The 19,082-nt window shown below is 40.8% G+C and overlaps 1 protein-coding gene across 1 annotated transcript in view; it reads right to left on the bottom strand.

Annotated features, from left to right (window-relative positions):
• Positions 1-3,791: 3,791 nt before the first annotated feature.
• Positions 3,792-19,082, bottom strand: part of LOC132790177 (homeotic protein distal-less) — a 28,553-nt gene continuing 13,262 nt past the window's right edge. Inside the window, exons 4-7 of the mRNA XM_060798637.1 lie at positions 6,004-6,145; positions 5,792-5,896; positions 5,471-5,684; positions 3,792-5,351 (exon numbers count right to left, since the gene is read on the bottom strand). Coding sequence (XP_060654620.1) covers positions 5,333-5,351; positions 5,471-5,684; positions 5,792-5,896; positions 6,004-6,145 — 480 coding nt within the window. The 3' untranslated portion in view covers positions 3,792-5,332. The remainder of the gene's footprint in view (positions 5,352-5,470; positions 5,685-5,791; positions 5,897-6,003; positions 6,146-19,082) is intronic.

Below are 19,082 nucleotides of genomic sequence, written 5' to 3' on the forward strand. Positions count from 1 at the left end.
AGCTTCACAAAAATTTCCACAATGTTCTCAAACCAAAAATTATAAGAACGTACTTAAATGTATAATTTTATACTGAAGTTTTGATTCTTATTTCAAGATCGAAGTTAAATCATTTTTCTTTCTGTGTATATGATCGTAGGGGCTTAGCTTTTTATATACTTCGAAGCTACACTATAGAAAGTAAACTGCTGCAGACTTCTGCTAAGCTCTCTTCGCATACACATAGCAATGTGTTTGTCAACGTTTTGCCAGCTGCAATTGCGAAGAGTGTTTTTTTTTAGAGAACAACTTCAAACGGTTGTTTGTCACGTGCCTGCGCGGACTGCCACGCCCCTGAACGCGTACAATGCAACGATGTTGATTAAATTAGCAGATTTGATATGAGGAACGGGTGCCGGGGGTTGAGGCGCAGTCTCTCTATGGATGTCTGAGCCGATTGCGTAGGAAGTCGACTCGAGTGTACTTTAATTGCCAGTTTCAAATTTCGGAGCAGGCGCAAGCGCAGCTGAATTGTGCGAACTGTGCCCTGCTTCACTCTCTGCCCCTGTGATTGATCTGAGCTCTTACACAGCTGACGCTGTTACAAATGTCACGCTTACGGGTCTGAAGTTTGCCGCCAAATGCATTTTGTTTTTGCCTGTCGGCTTGTTGGCCAGTCGAGTCAGTCAGACGGGAGCAAATTAATTCATTTTCAACACCTATTTTGACAGTTCATAAAATACATTTGTCATAAAATCGGTCACTGACTACTGACCAGGCCGAAAGGCAACAACAAAAACTGACGACGACGACTGTCGCTCTGTTGTCGTTGTTGCTGTCGGTTTAACTGCTCACTGGTGACTGGAGACTGTTGCTGCTGGTGCTGTTGCTGCTGCTGTGGTTGCTGCTGCTGACTGGTCAGGCTGGCTGGTCAGTGGCAAGTTGAAGATTTATCGGGTCTCATTGAGATGCAGCAGCCAAACAGCAAAACAAAAGGTTTGCCCCCATGCCACGTCAAATTTGTCCCTTTTGAAGATCCTGTCTGTGGCCTCGGCCTCGGCCTGCCCTTTGACGGGCCCCGAAAAAGCCCCAAAGCGAGTTGGCAAACTTGCAAAAATCTTAACAAAGTTATTTTACCAAACGGTACGACAAAAAATGTCATGTCCTTAAACATGCAGCTTCTGTTGCTTCTGTCCTCCCCCGTCTGTTCCCTCTTTGGCAAGCTGTGAGCTGCCCTTGGTCGCCCTTCCCACTCATCAGTTGGCAGTAAGCCAGTCAGCCAGTCGAGGCAGTGCAATCGATATGCGTGCAGATGCTCCACTTTGATCAGGTCATCAGCGACACATCGTTCATCATTCCATGAGGACGGTGCCCAGGAATGCAGTAGCAGCCGAGGAGCGGCAGCAGCAACAGCCACAGCAGCAACAGCAGCAGCTTCCAGTTGCTGCAGCGGCATGACCAGTAGCCGGTAAGACAATGGCAAAGCCATGAAAGGAACGCTTTTTAAGTTTTACGCCAACAGCCAAACAGCCCCAAAGACCCAAAGTCTGATTCGAACTTGGCCAGGGACGTGGCAGCAACAACAGCAACAGCAACAGCCACAGCAGCAGCGACTTTGACGGATGAATTTCACAAATAACTTCAACTGCAGCTCTGCTGCTTTTTTATTTTTATTTTAGTTTTTCTTTTATTTTGCTGCGTTATTTATTGTACGAGTATTTCGCTTGGCACACCAATACCAATTTGGTATGGAGCTGGACCTCGACTTGGGCTTGGTGTCTGGCTCGAACTCAGCCTTGTTGAGTTTTGGAACGGAACGTCAGGCAGTGCGACATCCACGAACGATTCGTCGTCGTAGTCGTCGTCGTCCCCGTTGTGTCTAAGTTTGGTATGCGTCATTTTTACGAGGAAATTCTTGTGTACAAAACTTTTGCAACGTCCTGCGACTGCAACTGCAACTGCAACGCTGTGAACGTCACTCTTGAGGCTAATTTATGTAAACACGCTAAGTACAGCAAGTAATTTCGAACTTCAACTTCCACTTCAACTGCAACTCAAACTATCTGTATTATTAGCTGTATCTTCAGCTTTAGCCTAAGGTTTCATTGACAAAGCCAAAGACAAATGTGCCATTGTGGCACGAAATTGTATTAATTAAAAAAAAACTAAAGCAAAGTTCAAACCGTAAACGAAGTACCGAAAGTACTCGTTGTACTCACAGTCAGAAATTCTCACATTCCTCGACTCGATTCCTTGTGGATTCGCCATGCGTCTCTGTCTCTGTCTCTGGCTGCATATTTGTTTAAATTTTAAATTGAAATCGCAAAAAGGTTGCAAATGCAAAAATCCCCTTACGACGACACATTTACTGCCTGTTGTTGTCCTCGCCTGGGATGCGGCCTTGTTTGGTCAGGCTGAGCCAAATTCTTTGATTTTGCCCAACAAATCTGTCCAGCTTTTGGCCATTGTACTCCACAAAGGCCGAGGTGTTGATTTAATGAGCAAAAAACACACACACAACACTGAAGTAGGCGACAGTTGAAGCCTGTCGGTTTCTTCTCTTTTTTTCTGTGTATCACCGACATGGACTTGAACTTGACTGAAGTGTTGTGTTGTGTTTTGTGTTGTCTCTGAATTGAGAATTTGAGTGTTGTGACAGGCGCTCAATGCACGACGGCTTAAAGGACTCCAAAAATCCAAAAATCTCGTAGCTCTTGATTGACGTTTTTATTTTTAGAGTTTTGCGAAACACTCGAAATGATCTATTTAAAAGCGCATGTGACCTCAAGCTGAGCTACTTACCCAGACTTTTACCCGCTAATTAATTAGCTGCAAATATGCTTTAAAGGCTTGCTGACTGCATGACTGAGAGACTGTGAACGCAGCCAGGATGCGGCCTTATTGCCAGCCCCTTGAAAGCTGATAATGCGTCTCCTCCTCCGCCTCCGCCATGTGGTAGCTGTTGTTGCTGTTGTCTCTCAGTGTCTGTAAGTGTAAATTGCTGAGCTGTGTGAAAATTGTGCCTTTGAGCACATAATGGAACCATTCAGCGTCGTACTGTAAAAGCCTGAAAGCCTCAAGCATATCCTGTTGCATTCTTTATGATTAATGGAACAGATTTTATGCTTCCTTCCGTTGCACAGAGCACATCATACAAATGCCACTTAACTTTTTCAAGTGTAAAGTTAATGTGCGAAATGCATTAATGTGCGACGCGTGTCCTGCCCAAAATCCCGCACCCATTCTCTTCGATTTTGACTTCGTTTTTTACAAAACGCAGCCAATGCCCGCCGCAGTCAAGTGGTTCTGAATAAATGAACGGGGCTGTGAATGATGTGTGAAAGAGTTGCTTTGCAGACATAAGAATATTTTTGTTGAATTTCATTTCTTTTTATTTTGTTCCATTGATTTTTGATTTTGTTTTCAATGTTTTGTTTATTGTTTCGTTTGATTTGATTTTGATTTTAAAATTACGACAATTACTACAACTTAAATGGGGTTTACTCGCCTGGATATCTCTTTTTCTCCGCTCTCTCTCTCTCTCACTTTCGATTTATCAAATATGTATTACTATATATGTAAGTATTTGAAATTGGTTTATCCATTCTTTCTATTTTGTGTGTTTCGGTTTGCTTGTTCTCATTTTTGTTGTTGATGTTGTTGATTTATTTAGAAAGTAGTTGCCATTTTCTAGATTAAAACTATTTAATTAATTAAATGCTAGCACAAATTTGTTGCATATACATTTCCACGTGATTTGATGTTTTGTCATTTAATAGTTTACAATGCAAAATTAAATAACACGCACATGAAAACTAAGTTGATTTTGTAAATGAATAATTCGGAATTGAATGTTTTTTTTTGTTTGTTTGTTCTCTGCTCGTTCATAAATTAAACTACAGTTAACCACACGCACTAATTACCGCTTAATTATAATTATAATTATAACTATAGCAAGCACTACATCAATATATTTTGCATATTTAGCTGCATTTATACTTCTTATACTTTTATTATTTCTCTTTATTTCAATTTATATTTATACTCTTATATTTACTTTACATTTTATGCAATTTTATTATTTGTAGATTTTTTGTATTTTCATAATGTTGTTTTTTTTTTTGTTTTAAATGTAGTTTAGCTTATAGAAATAATTGTTGATTTTTACAGAAAATTTACATTACAAAATTTTAAACGCCTTTTTCACACAATATTTTTTTTTTTGCTTTTCCTTTGCTGTATTTTTTTTCTCTCCTATTTCAAATGACATTGATAGTGGCTTTTGTTAATAATTTATAGAATGCATTGAATATTTTCATTTGAATAAATTTTTTTGTTTAGCTGAATATATTAAATTATATTGCACATAAAATGATGATAAATCCAGTTTTCTATTTATCGTTGTTGCGGTTGCGATTGTTGTTATTGTTCCGAGTGCAGTTGAGACATCATAAAAAATATATGCAAAATGTTGTTCCATTGAGATCTGATTTTAACTGATTTCATTTATTACTTTTTCATCTACTATACAGAAAAGTAGCGTTAAATAATCTAAAACAAAAAAAATCGTATTTATACTCGTTTAAAAGGCTTAAGATCAACAGCTGATTTCATTGTTTGTCCTGTTTTTGTTCTTGTCATTTATATTTCATTTTTTGTAATTATTATGTTTTCTTTTTTATTGTTTAATGCAATTCACTAAGCTTTACACAAATAAAACAAACAAAAAAAAAAGTAAAGGACACATTTAAAATAATATTGAGGAATGTATAAATGTATTGTTTATATGTGTGTTTGTGTGTTTGTTGTCTTTCTGTTAAGTTGATATATTGTTTAATATTATTATTCGTATATTATATGTGTATTTGTTATTAGCACTAACTTTAAAACGACTCATTCACATTTTAAAATTTAATTACATGTTTGTTTGCTTGTTTAAATATACAAAATGTTTTACGGCCTTAATAACTGCATTCATATTATTTACTATTTTACAATGTTTTTATAGTACTCTCATCAATCATGCCATACAATTGATCTCAATCATCAATCAACGCTCAATTATTGGCTAACATATATGCTGTCTGTGTAGGTGTGTGTATGTGTGTATTTGTGTGTGTAGCATTCACTGCCCCGATGCGGCCCCATCACCATCGCCCACATAAACCGCACCATTGTGAGGATGTTGGTGGTGGTGGTGGTGGAGATGATGATGATGTTGTTGTAGTTGTTGCTGGTGTTGCAGATGATTCTCGTGCAGATTCAGTTCGGCACAGGGCCTTGCCTCGTAGGATTGGGATTGCATGGACTGTGCCCACACAGCGGACGGCGGGGGCAGCGTATTAGGGTGCTGTTAAACCGCCGGCCACACGCTGCAAGAGAAGAACAAAGAGTTGAAGAGGTTAGTTATGGAAGAGGTGACATTTTGTACTTATTTTTATACTATATAATACTCTATACTACATACTATATATACTCTATATATACTTACGTTAGTAATGATGGATTCGTCTCGGGCTGATACCAATATTGCGGCACATAACCGCCCATTTGTGGTGGCGGATTGTGATGATGCGTTTGCGGATGCGGCGCCGCTGGATGAGGTGGCTGTGGTGTCATTTGCGGTGGTGGCTTATGATCAATCCAATGCGGTTTCTGATCCCATGGCGCTTGCGTTGGCGGACTAAGACCCGTGGGTGGGAACTCTTTAATAGAAAGAGCAAGAAAGAAATGCAAAGGCATAAATAAAAGTTGCAAAAATGTGTATATACAAACTGTAAATGTGTGAGATATTTGGTGATGTTTTACTTACCGGGTGATAACTCAGACACAGGCGTACTTGATGGCGTTGGACTATGTCCGGGAGGTAGATAATGTGAGGGTGAACCGCTATTCGAGCCACCGCCGTTATTACCGCCTACAAGGTATACAAAAAAGGAATATATAATTTCAAATTAATAACAGCCAATTACAATGCAACAACAGCTGAAGAAGAGTGCTGAAGAGAGTAAGAAGTAAACTTACCGCTGTGCATTTGATTAGGACTATGCTGACCAGGATTGGGTCCACCGCCGCCCAGTGGCATGCCGCTGTTGGTGCCCGGGCCCTGAGCTGCTTTCATCATCTTTTTGTACTTGGAACGACGATTCTGGAACCAGATTTTCACCTGCAAAGAGTAATTAAAGGATATGAGTTTAATAAACAGTGTTTACAATTTGCATTCAAGCCATGCGAGGGCCTTTGTCTGTGTTTGTGTGTATCAATTATGGCGCAATTAGTTGCTGTTTACAACTCAGCATGAGTCTCAAGTTTTGTGTTGTGAATTACCGTAAAGAGAAATTAAGCTGTCTGGCTATAAAAAGAGCAGCAAGCAACCTGGTTTTAATTAAGTAATCGCCATGCTTCTTTGGCAGCCACTGAGATGTCGATATTGAGACTGTGAATGCGAATGCGAATGCGGCGTTATCAAAAGCGATTAACATTCAATGAGAATCGATTTACTATCGAGCCGTACTTTGTTATTGACTAACGATAGTTATATGCACTATGTGCTGTGTGTTGACGACGCGACGTTGCGACGGCTTTTCAAACCGCTTTTCACATGAAATTAAAAGTGAACGCTCATGAAAAGCAGCTGGCAGATAAATGCATCCAACACTTGGAAAAAAAGCACAGAAACAGAAACACATTTTGGCAGCGTGTGACACTTGGGAAAATGTCTTCATATATGTTTGCTGAGTCGCTTTTGCTATATCCACATAAGTGCAGTATAATTTCTGTAACTTGGGGTTTCGTCATCATGTCGAATTTGCAAGCCAAAAACACTTGAACGCGGCAGCAAATGAGCCAAAAATGTATCTCACAGATACTTTCAATTTTCATTTTCAAATCGCAGCGAGTTGAGACGTTTTTGTTTTTTGTTGTTGTTGTGTAGAACTAATTGTGCGCTGAGCTGTGCGCACTTCACTTTTGAAAGCCAACGGCAGCAGCAGCCACAGCTCAATCTCTGGCTGCCGTTGTTGAAGTGTATGTATAAATATAGAAACAACAGCAAACGCGCGTATCTAATGCTATTTATGCGCGCTTTTAACTGTATCTACAGCTTGCAATCTTTCACATAGACACATGACGTACACACACTTACCTAGAGATGTGTTGAATATATATCCATATATCTATACCTATAACCGACTTGTTCAAGGTCGTTCTTCGCGGTTGGTTGGATTTTTGTAGCATGCGCTCAGATTTTTTTTTCGCCCCTCTGCTCGTTTTTTTTTGTTGCCCATTTTTTATGTTGCTCGTTTTTTTTTCTGCTGGCGTTTGCTAACAAATTTCACTGGCTTCGTTTTATGGGCGACATAAACAATTTGACAGTGTCTGCCGAGCTTTTGGCTTGGCGTCTGCGCCTGCTTTTGATTTTTATGTGCATTCCGCACACACTGTGCGCTGCGGCAGTTGATTCAATTAAGCGATAACTACCGGTATTGACTATGGACAGACATGTGCGCTAATCGCTCAGATCGACTGAGACCGATTGCCGGCGGATCACCGGATCGCCCAAAATACCGGATAGTTGGACCGAGAGACAGACGGACGAATTTGCCGGCTCGGCGTGTCGTCAGATCGTTGACATTGACGACGGACGGTAGCCAAAAAAACAAAAAAACAAAATGTATTTTCATTTTCATTTTCAATTCGATTGAATGTTCAATCAAGCGGCACACGACATTGAAATGGGGAGCAGGGGCGCAGCGCTTGAATTGAGCTACTTTTTGTTGAGTATTGCAACAGCACTTAAGCATCGCTTAGATACATTAGTTAATTCTCGCCTTGATCTAAGACTAAGAAATCATTTAAATCGGAACAGATTTTTCTGTAGTTTCTGTAATTTTTGTTTTAATTTTATTTATTTTTGATGTTATGTTGATGCCACAGTTTGTCGGCAGTTACGCAAGAGAAACCATGCGCAAAATATGCGCTCAATGATAAAATATTGTCGAGCTCTCCGCCAACAAAAGCTATTTATTTTACAAATCTGACACGAGCAGCACACTAAGCTAAGTATAATAAAAATATATATTATATATTCTTTTCGTTATGCAGCTGCAGCGTAATAAATTAAAAATATATAAAATAGTCTAGAATAATTACTCACATAATTTTTATGTTAAATTGTTAAAGCAAAGCTATCAAATTATCATTCTTGTATTTATATTGCGCCTAATGAAGTGCAATAAATTATAACATTTATTTTTAATGCGCTTTGCATACATTTTACATTTATTTCTTTTCAATTAAATTGTGTGTCAAATACAGTTGTCGAAGCTAATGGTCAGCAGCCTTTCAATTGTCGGATTTGCATTTAAAATATGCTTTGACAGGTTTGTTTTTGAAATTAAAATACGATAAATTACATAAGATCAAACGCGAAATATGCAATTTGTCAAAAGTCGAGTTCCCCCATGACAAAATAAAACAAGCAAACCGAGTAGGCGCGACTTTGATATACCCGAATTACAATTTCAAAAAGAGCAAGCCATGAGCGGTATTATTCTTAAAATATCCAATATCCATTCAATATACTAAAATATACCGAGTACTGTATTTGGTATATCGATATACTATTACATTTAAAATATACCATACAGTACAACAATATGAATAAACAAAATTGCCAATAATTTAATACGGTGAGAGTGAAAGAGATATTTACTTTATGTCGTCAGAGATGACTCGTTCTGCCTTTCGCTGGAGGCGCAAATTATTAATACCCTTCTACTCTATGAGTAGCCGGTATAAAAAGAGAAATATGTGTGTTTTGCATTTTTACTTGAAGAACACTTTTAAAACAAATAAAGTCTAGATCAAGTTGTTCCCCCCACTCGAATTGCTAAAAATATTTATGCAAAGCGCAAAAAAGTAAAAACCACGCATGAGAGTAAAAGTGTGGCTGTATCAGCAGACAGACTGTCAGAGATACAGGCAGACGGAGAGCCAGAAAGACAGACAGTTAGTCAGACAGTCTGTCAAATGTCAATCAGCCTTATGTCATGGCAATGGCACTCGGACTTCGTCTACATCTGCAGCTCCCAATGGTTTTGTGGCACTCGCACATCAATTTGTACCACTTTCATATGGACAAATATGGCAAACAACGTTGAATAAAAAAAATAAATAAAAAAACAGAGAAAAAAAGAGTAAACGAGAAATTAGCATGTCACTGTGTCACTTGAGCAGCAGCAGCAGCCGAGAGATCTGTCTTTTTGGCCAGACTGTGGCTGCCGTCGTTTTGTCTTTGGCATTATCCTTTTTAACCCACTTTAGCTGTTGCAGTCATATGGCAACACTTCTGGCTTGATCACTTCCGCAATATGCCACTTGGCATATAATTTATGCGAGGCAAACAGCCGCAATTGATGAGGCAGCCAACAACAGCGAAACTGCCTACGGCCAACAGATGCGCCACGACAACGTCGCAAGTGGCAAGTGGCAAGCGGCAAGTAAGCGACTGTTGTCCAGGCTTTCTAATAGCCACACAACTGTTGTTTCATATCACAGCTAGATGACTATGAAGTCTTAGTCTTAGTCTCTCAGTCTCTGTAGTCGGAAACTGGATGCTGGGACACTGCGTGAAGCCACAAAGCCACCTGTGTGTTGGCCAGCGCAATTGAAACTGGTTTCTCAAGCGTTGCCAAAGTGCGTTCGTAATTCAAATGCGCTCGCCTTGGCTGGGCATTTAATTCATTTGACAGTTGAACATTTAAAACGTGGGAAAAGATAACGAAAATGATTTTATTAACCAAGTAAATACGGCGACTATGCATGTCCATTCAAGCGCCAATCATTGATGATAATTTTTGTGTTGAGAGTGTGTGTGTGGGAGCCAAATATATCTATGCTTGCAGTGTTTCCTTAGAAACACTGACACTGTGCCTCTTCTATGATAAATCACGAATGGTTCACGCCCATTGACAGACCCTGAACCTGAACTTGGCTTGGCGACCTGCGGCTAAAGCTGGACCTCTCTCTGGTCGAGGTGGAGGTGGCCATAAATAACGAGCGAAGAAGTTACCACTTTATTAGCAGCCGGCTAAAAGTAAATAGACACGACAGCAAGCACACGGATGCGCCAGCTTAATGACAACAACAACGCCCCAAAACATACAAAAAAGTTGAAAAACAAAAGCAGATTGTTGCAATGCATTTTCATTTTCCATTTTGGCCATTTGAACGACCTGCAAACGATGTCTGTAAAATGTGATTATGTGTTTAGGTTGTGCTTTTTTTGTTGTTGTCTTTCCTTCCGAGCGAGAGAGCGTTGCTCTTAGTTGTTATTGCATTTGTAGTTGTTCACAAATTTATGGCTACCAGCTACAGCAACAGCAGCAACAATCTGGCTGACTTGCTGTGCTGTTTTCCCCGCATTGTTCTCAGCTTGCTGCTTGTTATGTTGCCAACAATAACATAAGTTGACTTCAACTCCGACTAAGACTCCGTCTTCGTCTCCATCTCCGACTCTGGCTGTGGCTTTGCTTTTCATTCATAAATTCCATGCAACAAGATTTTAACATATTTCAGCACATTTTTGGTGCGCGAATTTCAATTTGCAATCTAAAGCGAGCAACATTAAACCATTTTGCCGGCTTCCTTTGCCTTTTGAGCGGCACTTGTGAATTACGAGCCAGACATCCAACCAACCGCCTGCTGTTACATTTTGTAAACATTTTGCTTAACCTGATTAATGGTACATTCAAATGGGAAGCAACCAAATTGGCAGCCAGCCAGCAGCAGCTGCTCTGGCATTATTCCATTGATAATTTCTTCACGCCGCGTTACGCATACGCACCGTATTCACTTTCATTTTAAAACAATTTGAAATTTTTTGTGGCAATAGTTGATCTGAATATCTGTCGTCGTTTCGTGCAATTTGATGTCGTATTTGTATTTGACGTTTTTTTCTCTCAGTTTTATGACAGCTAATGGCCATAAACTTTCCTTCCAACAAGCACGCGCCGGGTCGCCAGTTGCCTCAGTCGCCAGCTCAAGACAGGTAGTCAGGCAGTCACTAAGACAGTTAGCCAGTTAGTCAGTGGGTATGATTGCTACGTGGTTAGGTAGCGACGTCATCGTCCGTTTGTCCATCCCGTCCGGTCTCTCGCTGGTTGCTGGTTGCTGGCTGCTGGTCGCCAGGCGGCGGCAAGTGGCAATCTATTTAATCGCGCTGCAATCGCGCGGCGCACCGCAAGCTTCGCGGCGATTTTTAATTTATGCGCAAAAGCACAACAACAACTACAAAAATACAACATTAAAAAACTAAAATCATAAAAATTTAAATGCGCGCAAGAGAGAAAGAGAGAGAGAGAGAGAGAGAGCGAGAGAGCGAACTGCTGCTGCGAGAAATAAAATAAAATTTTGATTTATGATCTTGTCGCTAAAGTTGTTCGTCAACAGCCGGCGACGGACAGCAATAACAGCAACAGCAACAAGTTGATGCTGAACCTGAAGCTGAAGCTAAAGCTGGCGCAACAAGTGCTTTTTGGCCAGTCAGTCAGCGAGTCAGTCAGTCAGTCAATGCTTGCTTGCGGGGGAGCAAGCGGGGCAAGCGGGGGATTTGAATTTTTTGAGGTAACATCGAGCGGTCACTCGATGGCGATCATTCATAAAACGCGGCAGCTTTTCGACTGTTCATGTTCGGCGGCTAAAGATGCTTATCGCTTCGGTCAGCCGAAAAGTAAAAGCCAAACAAAAAACACAGCAACAGCAACAAAACGTATTTATTATTATTATTTAATGTTTAAGAAACAGATTGCAAATTTGCGATTGTGTTTTACTGTGATTCCAGCAACAGCTACTTAATGTTGTTCGTACTTGTCTTGTTGCTGTTGCTGTTGTTGTTTTGCATGCAGCCAGTGCTTTGGGGTGGCTGCAACACAAGAGTTGCGTGTGTGTGCTGCAAGAGAAACCGCAACAGCAACGGCAACAGCAACAGCAACAAGATACACAGCCCCACCCACCACAAAGAGCAAGCAATGACTGAAGTCTTTGGAACAACTCTGACTCTGAGATTGCTGTTGCTGTGGCTGTTGCTGTTGCTGCTTTTCTCGCTGCGTTGCTCTTTTGACTGCCATGGTTGACGGATTACGCAACTTGCCGGCCGTAGCATTTCCATTTTTATTATTGTTATTATTTCTCTTGCCGTTGCTGTTTGTGTTGTTGTTGCTGTTGTTGTGCCTTTTCATTGTTGGAAAATTTGTACATTGCATGCGATTGTTTTACGTGCTGGCAACGGCAAAAATTTGTTTATAATTTTGAATGCAGTGAGCAACAACAACAACAACAGCAGCAGCAGCCACTGCGAGTGCTGAGCCTCAGGGCAGGCAATGACTTTAAAACGTAGTACAAAAATTTCAAAAACGAAAACGAAAAAAAACACAAAATAATAATAATAATGAACACAATGCCATGTCGTGGCAAAAAACCAAAAAAAAATAAAGTTTTCTTTTGAAAAGCGTGCGTCTGTCCGTGCTGCCAGCTGTCTCATCGTCTATCTGTCTTTCTGTCTGTCTGTTGCCATGCCCTAGAGTCAAGTGTCACGCACGCTGTGCCACACAGTAGAAGACATCAGACAACAGCAACCTGCTTCGACTTCAGCTTAAGCTCATTATATAGCCACATGCAAACGTTCTACAGTCAAGGCGAAAGGTTTTCAAGTTCGTTGCCTAAGTCTTTCGTTTTTGTGAGTCGCTTGTTAACAGTCTTAACGCTGCTTTCAGCTCTCAAAACGTACTAAACTAATACACACGAGCAAACAGCCTCAGCTACAGCTTCAGCCCTGGCCCTGGCTGAGGCTTTAGTTCGAGTTTTTGGTAGGTGCAACAAAAGTGATTTCCAAATAAAATCGTTGCGGGCTGTTTTGGGCAACGCCTTCCCAATGTGCATGCCAAAAGCGCCGAAAAACAAGAAAAATCCAAAACAAAAACAAAAAAAGAAACGATCATAAGGCAAGAGTAGAAAGAAACAGCAACAGCAACAGCAACTGTTTCAACAAAAAACGCTCAAAGGCTTCAAGGCCAGGCGAACGCAACAACGCCTTGTATCCAGCATGAGTATGAGTATAAGTATGAGCTGAACAGCTTCTCAGCTTCAACCAAATGAACGCAAGTTAACACCGCTTGCCAGTCCGCGCCAACAAATTGAAAGCAAATCGATGCGCCGGCTGCCGTTGCTGTTGCCAGCCCGTGACCAGCATCATCATTATCAGCTGAAGCAGCAACAGCAACAGCAGCAGCCACGTTCAAAGTTGAAACACGTGGCCAGGGGGCAGGCAAACATACTCGTAGGTTGGTTTGCCCGGTTAGCGAGTTTGACCTGCCCGTGCTTTGGACTTTGTTTTATGGCACGCACGTGGCTGCAGCTTTAGCTTCAGCTTCAGCTAGATGCCTGCACCTCAACTGAAAGCGCAGCAAAGCTCAGTGAATCGACGGTAGCGTTGCCATGCAAAATATGCGGCAAGCTGACCATTTTTGGCTTTGACTACGTCTATGCATCCAGTCCGAGTTCGAGTCCGAGTCCGAGTCCGAGTCGAGTATCGTTCCCTGGGGGATCTGAATGTGACGTTGTCAGCTATGCCATTGATCTTTATCAATGAGCAGCAAGCAACTATCAGCTATCAACTAGCAACTAGCTGAAGCAGTTGCAATGAATGGCGCGCGCTTCATTAATTTATGCATATATAGGCAATGCGTAAAAGTGAATGAGACGCTGACGCAGCCGCAGCCGCATCCAGCAGTTGTTGCAGTTATGAGCTGTGCTTGCCCCGCGGGAAGCGCTGCTTAATAAACAATAAATATGCAATTAGGCAAGGCCGGGGGAATGCATCGACAGACGAAGTCCATGTCTTGGAGTCTCTCTCTCTCTCGCTCTGTCTCTGTCTCTGTCTGTTTATGAGTCTGGGGCCTGTTTATATAACGCAACGCGTCTCTAACACAGGCCACAATTAACAAGTTGCTGCCGCGGCTGCTGCTGACGATGTTGCTGGCGTTGCTGGTAATGAGAAATGAGCGCACTCCTTGGAGGCAGCCACGTAAAACAATTTATAAATAAATAAAGATATTGATCTAATTTCTATATAGGCACTTTGGCTGCTGGTACGGTGATTGCTTAATCGCTGCCACGCATGAGCATTTCACCAGCTGCTGTAGCTAAAGCAGCTTCTGTTGCTGTTGCAACCGTTTGTTTAGCTTTCAGTCACGTAGCTGAAGTGAGCCATAAAATGTGACAGGAGAAAGATACAGAGACTTTCAACAAGTTTCGATTGATCGCCAATTGCCAATTGCATTTATGTATTAATACCAACTAGTACAGACGATTACTAAGTACACAAGTATTAGCTGATAAAGTTGTTAGCGGGTTTTGCGAACTAACGGCCCAGCTAAATGCTCTAAACTGCATCTCATATAACACTTTGCTAATGCTGCGAACGATGTTCGATGTGTTCGCGCGAACTCGCGACAAGTTAGCCGCATGCCAATTGCCAAAGTTAGACAGATCAAGCGACAAATCGAGCATTATACTAACTCAATTAGTGCTTTATTGGCTCAGAGAAATGTGCCTTTTGCCATTTGTGGCCCCCTAACGCAGAAACAATTAAACAGTCAATCGCAAACCAGACAGCAGGTGGGGCAAACCTATAGTTTGCTTTGCCATTCTTAAAGCTTTTCGCTTTTCTATTACGACAGCATCATCATCATCATCATCGCCATCAGCATCATCGATGTTTGTCAAATCCGGAAACTGTTCCCATGTTCGTTCCAGTCACTGTCCGAGCTACGCTGAGCTGCGAGCTCTGCTGTGAACTATTGAAAATTGTACAGCAACAACAACAAACAACGGCGAGTGGCATGCAATGCGAATACGAATGCGAATACGAATACATTTACGAATGCGAGTGCGATTGCGAATTCGAATTCTCATTCGCTTTGATTCACCTGCAAGGCCTTGAAATTTTGTAATTCTAATTTGTTGCCGTTGCCGTTTCGCCAGTAACTAAAACTGAGTCAGTTTTGCAGTTGTGCTTTTGTAATCCATCAACAGCAACAACTGCAAAAATTATGATGAAAAACAGCAGCAGCAGCAGCAGCCGCAGCAGTCGCAGCTGACGCAAATTTTTCAACAATAAATTGGCGGCAGCATTTGATCAACAATTGTCAAGGTGAGATTCTAAGCAGATAGAACAGCAGCAGCAGCAGCAGCAACAGCAGCAGCAACAAAATGCTGCTCCCAGTTGGGGAGGAAGGGAGGGGGCAAGCAGCCGCCGGTGCAGTTCCAAGTTCCAAGTTGACGTCGCTGCTGTTGCTGTTGTTGCTGTAGGAGGGCGTGACGGGGCGGAACGCGCGCAACAATAACAAAGTATACATATATATAGAGATATATGTGTATGATTTGTTTTTTTTTTTTGTGTTGTCGAACAAAACTCGAGACCGCAACGCGCATTTAAGTTTTACTTAGTCAACGTTGTTGTACTTTCTGTCTTTACTTATATTTGTATTTGTATTTTTTGTTGCTCCCGCTGTCTCTCTCTCTCTCTCTTATTGTTATTGTTGCTGTGTTTTTTTGTGTGCTACAGTCACTGCAAAATATTAGTCATATTTAATTTAGTTTCGGCTTCGCTGCCTGCAGCAGGTGACAGTAAATAGCAAAAAGTTTCTACGTTTCCATCTTATGGTTATGTCATTTTTTTCTGTTTTTGTATTTTCGGCTACACAAAAGCCTGTTTGATGAGTCCCCCCGGGGGAGATCGGTCGGTCGGTAGTTTCCGCACTTCAAATGTAACTAACTGACAAATCTAAGTAACTTTTTGGGCAGCTCTTAAGCCAGCAAACACAGCTGCACGACTGCTTTGGAAAATACTTAAAACTGACGTTAACTGTTTAATATTAATGCGATTCTGTTGAAAGACATCAGCGAATCGATTACAAATGCATTCGTTTCATCACGTGCTCGCTTGCCTATTGATGGACTTATTCATATTGATTATTTTATTCGAAAGTAATGAGAGTTTTAACCGGGAAGCCCCCAATGTGTAACAATGAGCGAAAACGAAAATACAAATAATGCTTAAGTAGGCATGAAATTGCAAAATGGAAAATTACTTCGGATTATGGGATACCCTGTACTTTTATATATGAGAAAATTATATTATATAAAGTTTTTAAAGAGATGTCAATCAATAAAATGCAATCAATGAAATGCAACTATGCTAAGTTAGAACGAACTTTTATTTTGTAAGTTCAGTTAAGATTGCGAAATGAAAAGTTACTTTAGATTGTGAGATACACTGTACTTTAATAGATAAGAAAATTATAGAATCTTTTTAAGGAAACGTCATTCAATGAAGTGAAACCTTTAACTCAGTAAGAACTCTCTCTATGTATATAATTTTATATATAATTAATTAATGCTCATTAATCAAAGCTCCTTCTATGCTTAATATATTCTTGCATTTGTTGTGCTTAAAATTCCTTTTGCATTAGTTGTATTATTAGCTCGGACCTCCCCCATTTCACTTGCTGTTGTGCATTTAGTCAATAATTTAACCACAGCTTTAATTACGGCTATTTATATTGCTGCTCGCACAAAATTCTTTTAGCATGATGACCCGAAGCGTTGCCACAAAATTAAAGAGCGCTCATAAAATGCACTTGAAGCATTTTCCAGGCCGTCGCACATGGCTTCAGTAAATTGGAACGGAGCTGAGGTTTTTTTTTTGAGAGGGGTGGAGAAGGGAGTACCCAGAAGTTAGTACAGTAAGTAGTGCAATGGAATGTCAAAGAGGGAAAAACTGAGAAAACTGGTAAACAAATTAAGTGAAAAGGGTGAACAGAAAAATATCAAGAGCCAAACAAGCGAAAGAGAGAAAAGTACAAATCATATTTGTGGTCAGCGCCGATCATAATTATACGCTGGTGACGATCTCATTTCATTTTATAAGATCTCAATGGGCAGATAATAATACAAACAAACGAGAAAAAAAGGTAGAAAAAAGTGTGGCGGGTAATTGCACAATTTATATATAAGCGCATTCTTTGAGGGTTTGTTTTTTTGTTGTTGTTGTTGTTGCTTCGCTTTGTCGTAATTTAAATATTACTTTTTTTTTGCTGTGCTGTGCTGTGCGAAGCCAAATGAAATCATGGTCAGCTAACTATTATTTGTCGCTTTATTTTAAAGTTTGTTGTTATTGTTGTCTCTATTTTTTCCTATGCATTTTCACACACAGAGCACAGAGCAAGCGGATATCACAAAACAGCGATCATGATAATGGAAAAACAGCACGGAAAAATACAAAAACAAAACAACAAAAGACTGGAAAAATGTATAAAATTAACCAAGCGTTAAAAGTTGTCTGTTGTCTATTGTTGTAGTTGTAGTTGTTGTCGCTGTCGCTGACGTTGTCGTTGCTGCTGACGTTAAAGAAAAGCAGCCAAACTGGCGACACAACTCGCATCTCCCATCGAACCCAAAAATACATTTAATTGGTGTCAGAGTACAGCAAACTTAATTGGCATCGCATTCACAAGGCCAACGAGAGGGCAACAGTGGGAGGATTAAACGATGTCTAAGGGTTGTGCCGCTTCGTATTTGCAAATTTGAGAGCCCAATTATAACATGAGCTCTCCTGCTCGCTGACTCATCATCCTCAGACTGGAAGAGACTCGAGAGCACATCCTCAGACCAGCGTCTTCGCTTTGGAGCACCCACCCACAGCCAGAGGGCAGCTAAAGGCGCGCAAATCTCAACGCATCGATTAAAAATACATCATAAAAGGCAGAACGTGGCTCCGACTTTAGTCTGCCGTTCGATATACACATTTTCAGCGGGTGTTGCCAAGTTGGTTTTGGCCTGGAATAACTTCGACTTCAACTTCGTCGACGTCTTCGTTTTTAGCTTCAGTTCTGCTTTTCTGTTTTTTTTTTTGCGGCACGCCGTCAATGCCTTGTCGTCGTCATAAAGTTGATTTTTTTCATAATAAAATAATAATTATTGTTATTATCGCGTAACTGAAATCTTGAGCTCAACCCAGAGGCAGGCGTTGAGTCTCAAGACTGGCACGCATCCTTGAGTTTCAGTCAAAGTTGTTTACATTCAACGCTGTTGCTTTCAGTGGAGTGAGGTGGAATGGAGTGTGTTTCCCTGTGTGTGTGTGTCAACAAATAAGCGCGTAATTAACCCGCCAACCCCAAACGCCATCCACGTAATATTAGTCAATAGTTTTGGGCCATGCCCAGGTCGAGATCAGATCCAAGCTAGACACGCTGTCGTCTGTGGCATTTCTGCTATGCGCGGCAATTATCATTAAATTTTATTTATTTGAATACTCTCACTTCTTTAGCTGTTGCCCTGGTCAATAGCTGTAACTGTCGCCTGCTTGGTTTTATATTTTGTTTTTGTGCTTCCTTCACTTCTGTATTTTTTTTGCGCGCTTTATGTTTTGTAATTTCCTGCGAGTTGCGTACGATTTTTATCAACCAGCAAAGTTGACGAACGTTGCTGTCCAGTTTGAGCCACTGACCAGTTTTGAAAGCGCAAAAATATATTGTGAATGAAATGCGAAACTCGCTTTCGTTGCCGGCGACAAAAATAAGCGTGCAATCTTTGTTGCCCGGAATAGCCTGCGATGCTAATAGGAAGTGGATACGATGCACAGGATGTCGATGGCCTGTTCCTAACTACTCTATGCTATCGGTTGCGATAATAACGCTCTCTGCAAAAGTGGCCCAACTTGCTTTCTATTTCTATTAAGATGGTTGCTTGTAGATACGGCCTGATGAGTTGCTGCTGCTGGCAAAGAAGACAACGTCAAACAGCGACTCGATAACCAGTTATAAACAAGACATGCAAATCCCGAAACACACATTGAAGATGGAAAAAGAGTCGCTAAGCGAAAAGTGAGTGGAAATATTGACGTTCAGTAGATGATTAAGAACTCAGCTGGAAACTGTTAAAAATATGAATGGGAAATAAATAAGATAAAGAAGCATCTTTTACCCGAAACAGAAAATCATTTGAAATACTTTCGAAGACTTGTGCTTTCTTTAAAATACAAA

The sequence above is a fragment of the Drosophila nasuta genome, chromosome 3 (genome assembly GCF_023558535.2).
Source record: "Drosophila nasuta strain 15112-1781.00 chromosome 3, ASM2355853v1, whole genome shotgun sequence".
Classification (NCBI taxonomy): Eukaryota; Metazoa; Arthropoda; class Insecta; order Diptera; family Drosophilidae; genus Drosophila; species Drosophila nasuta.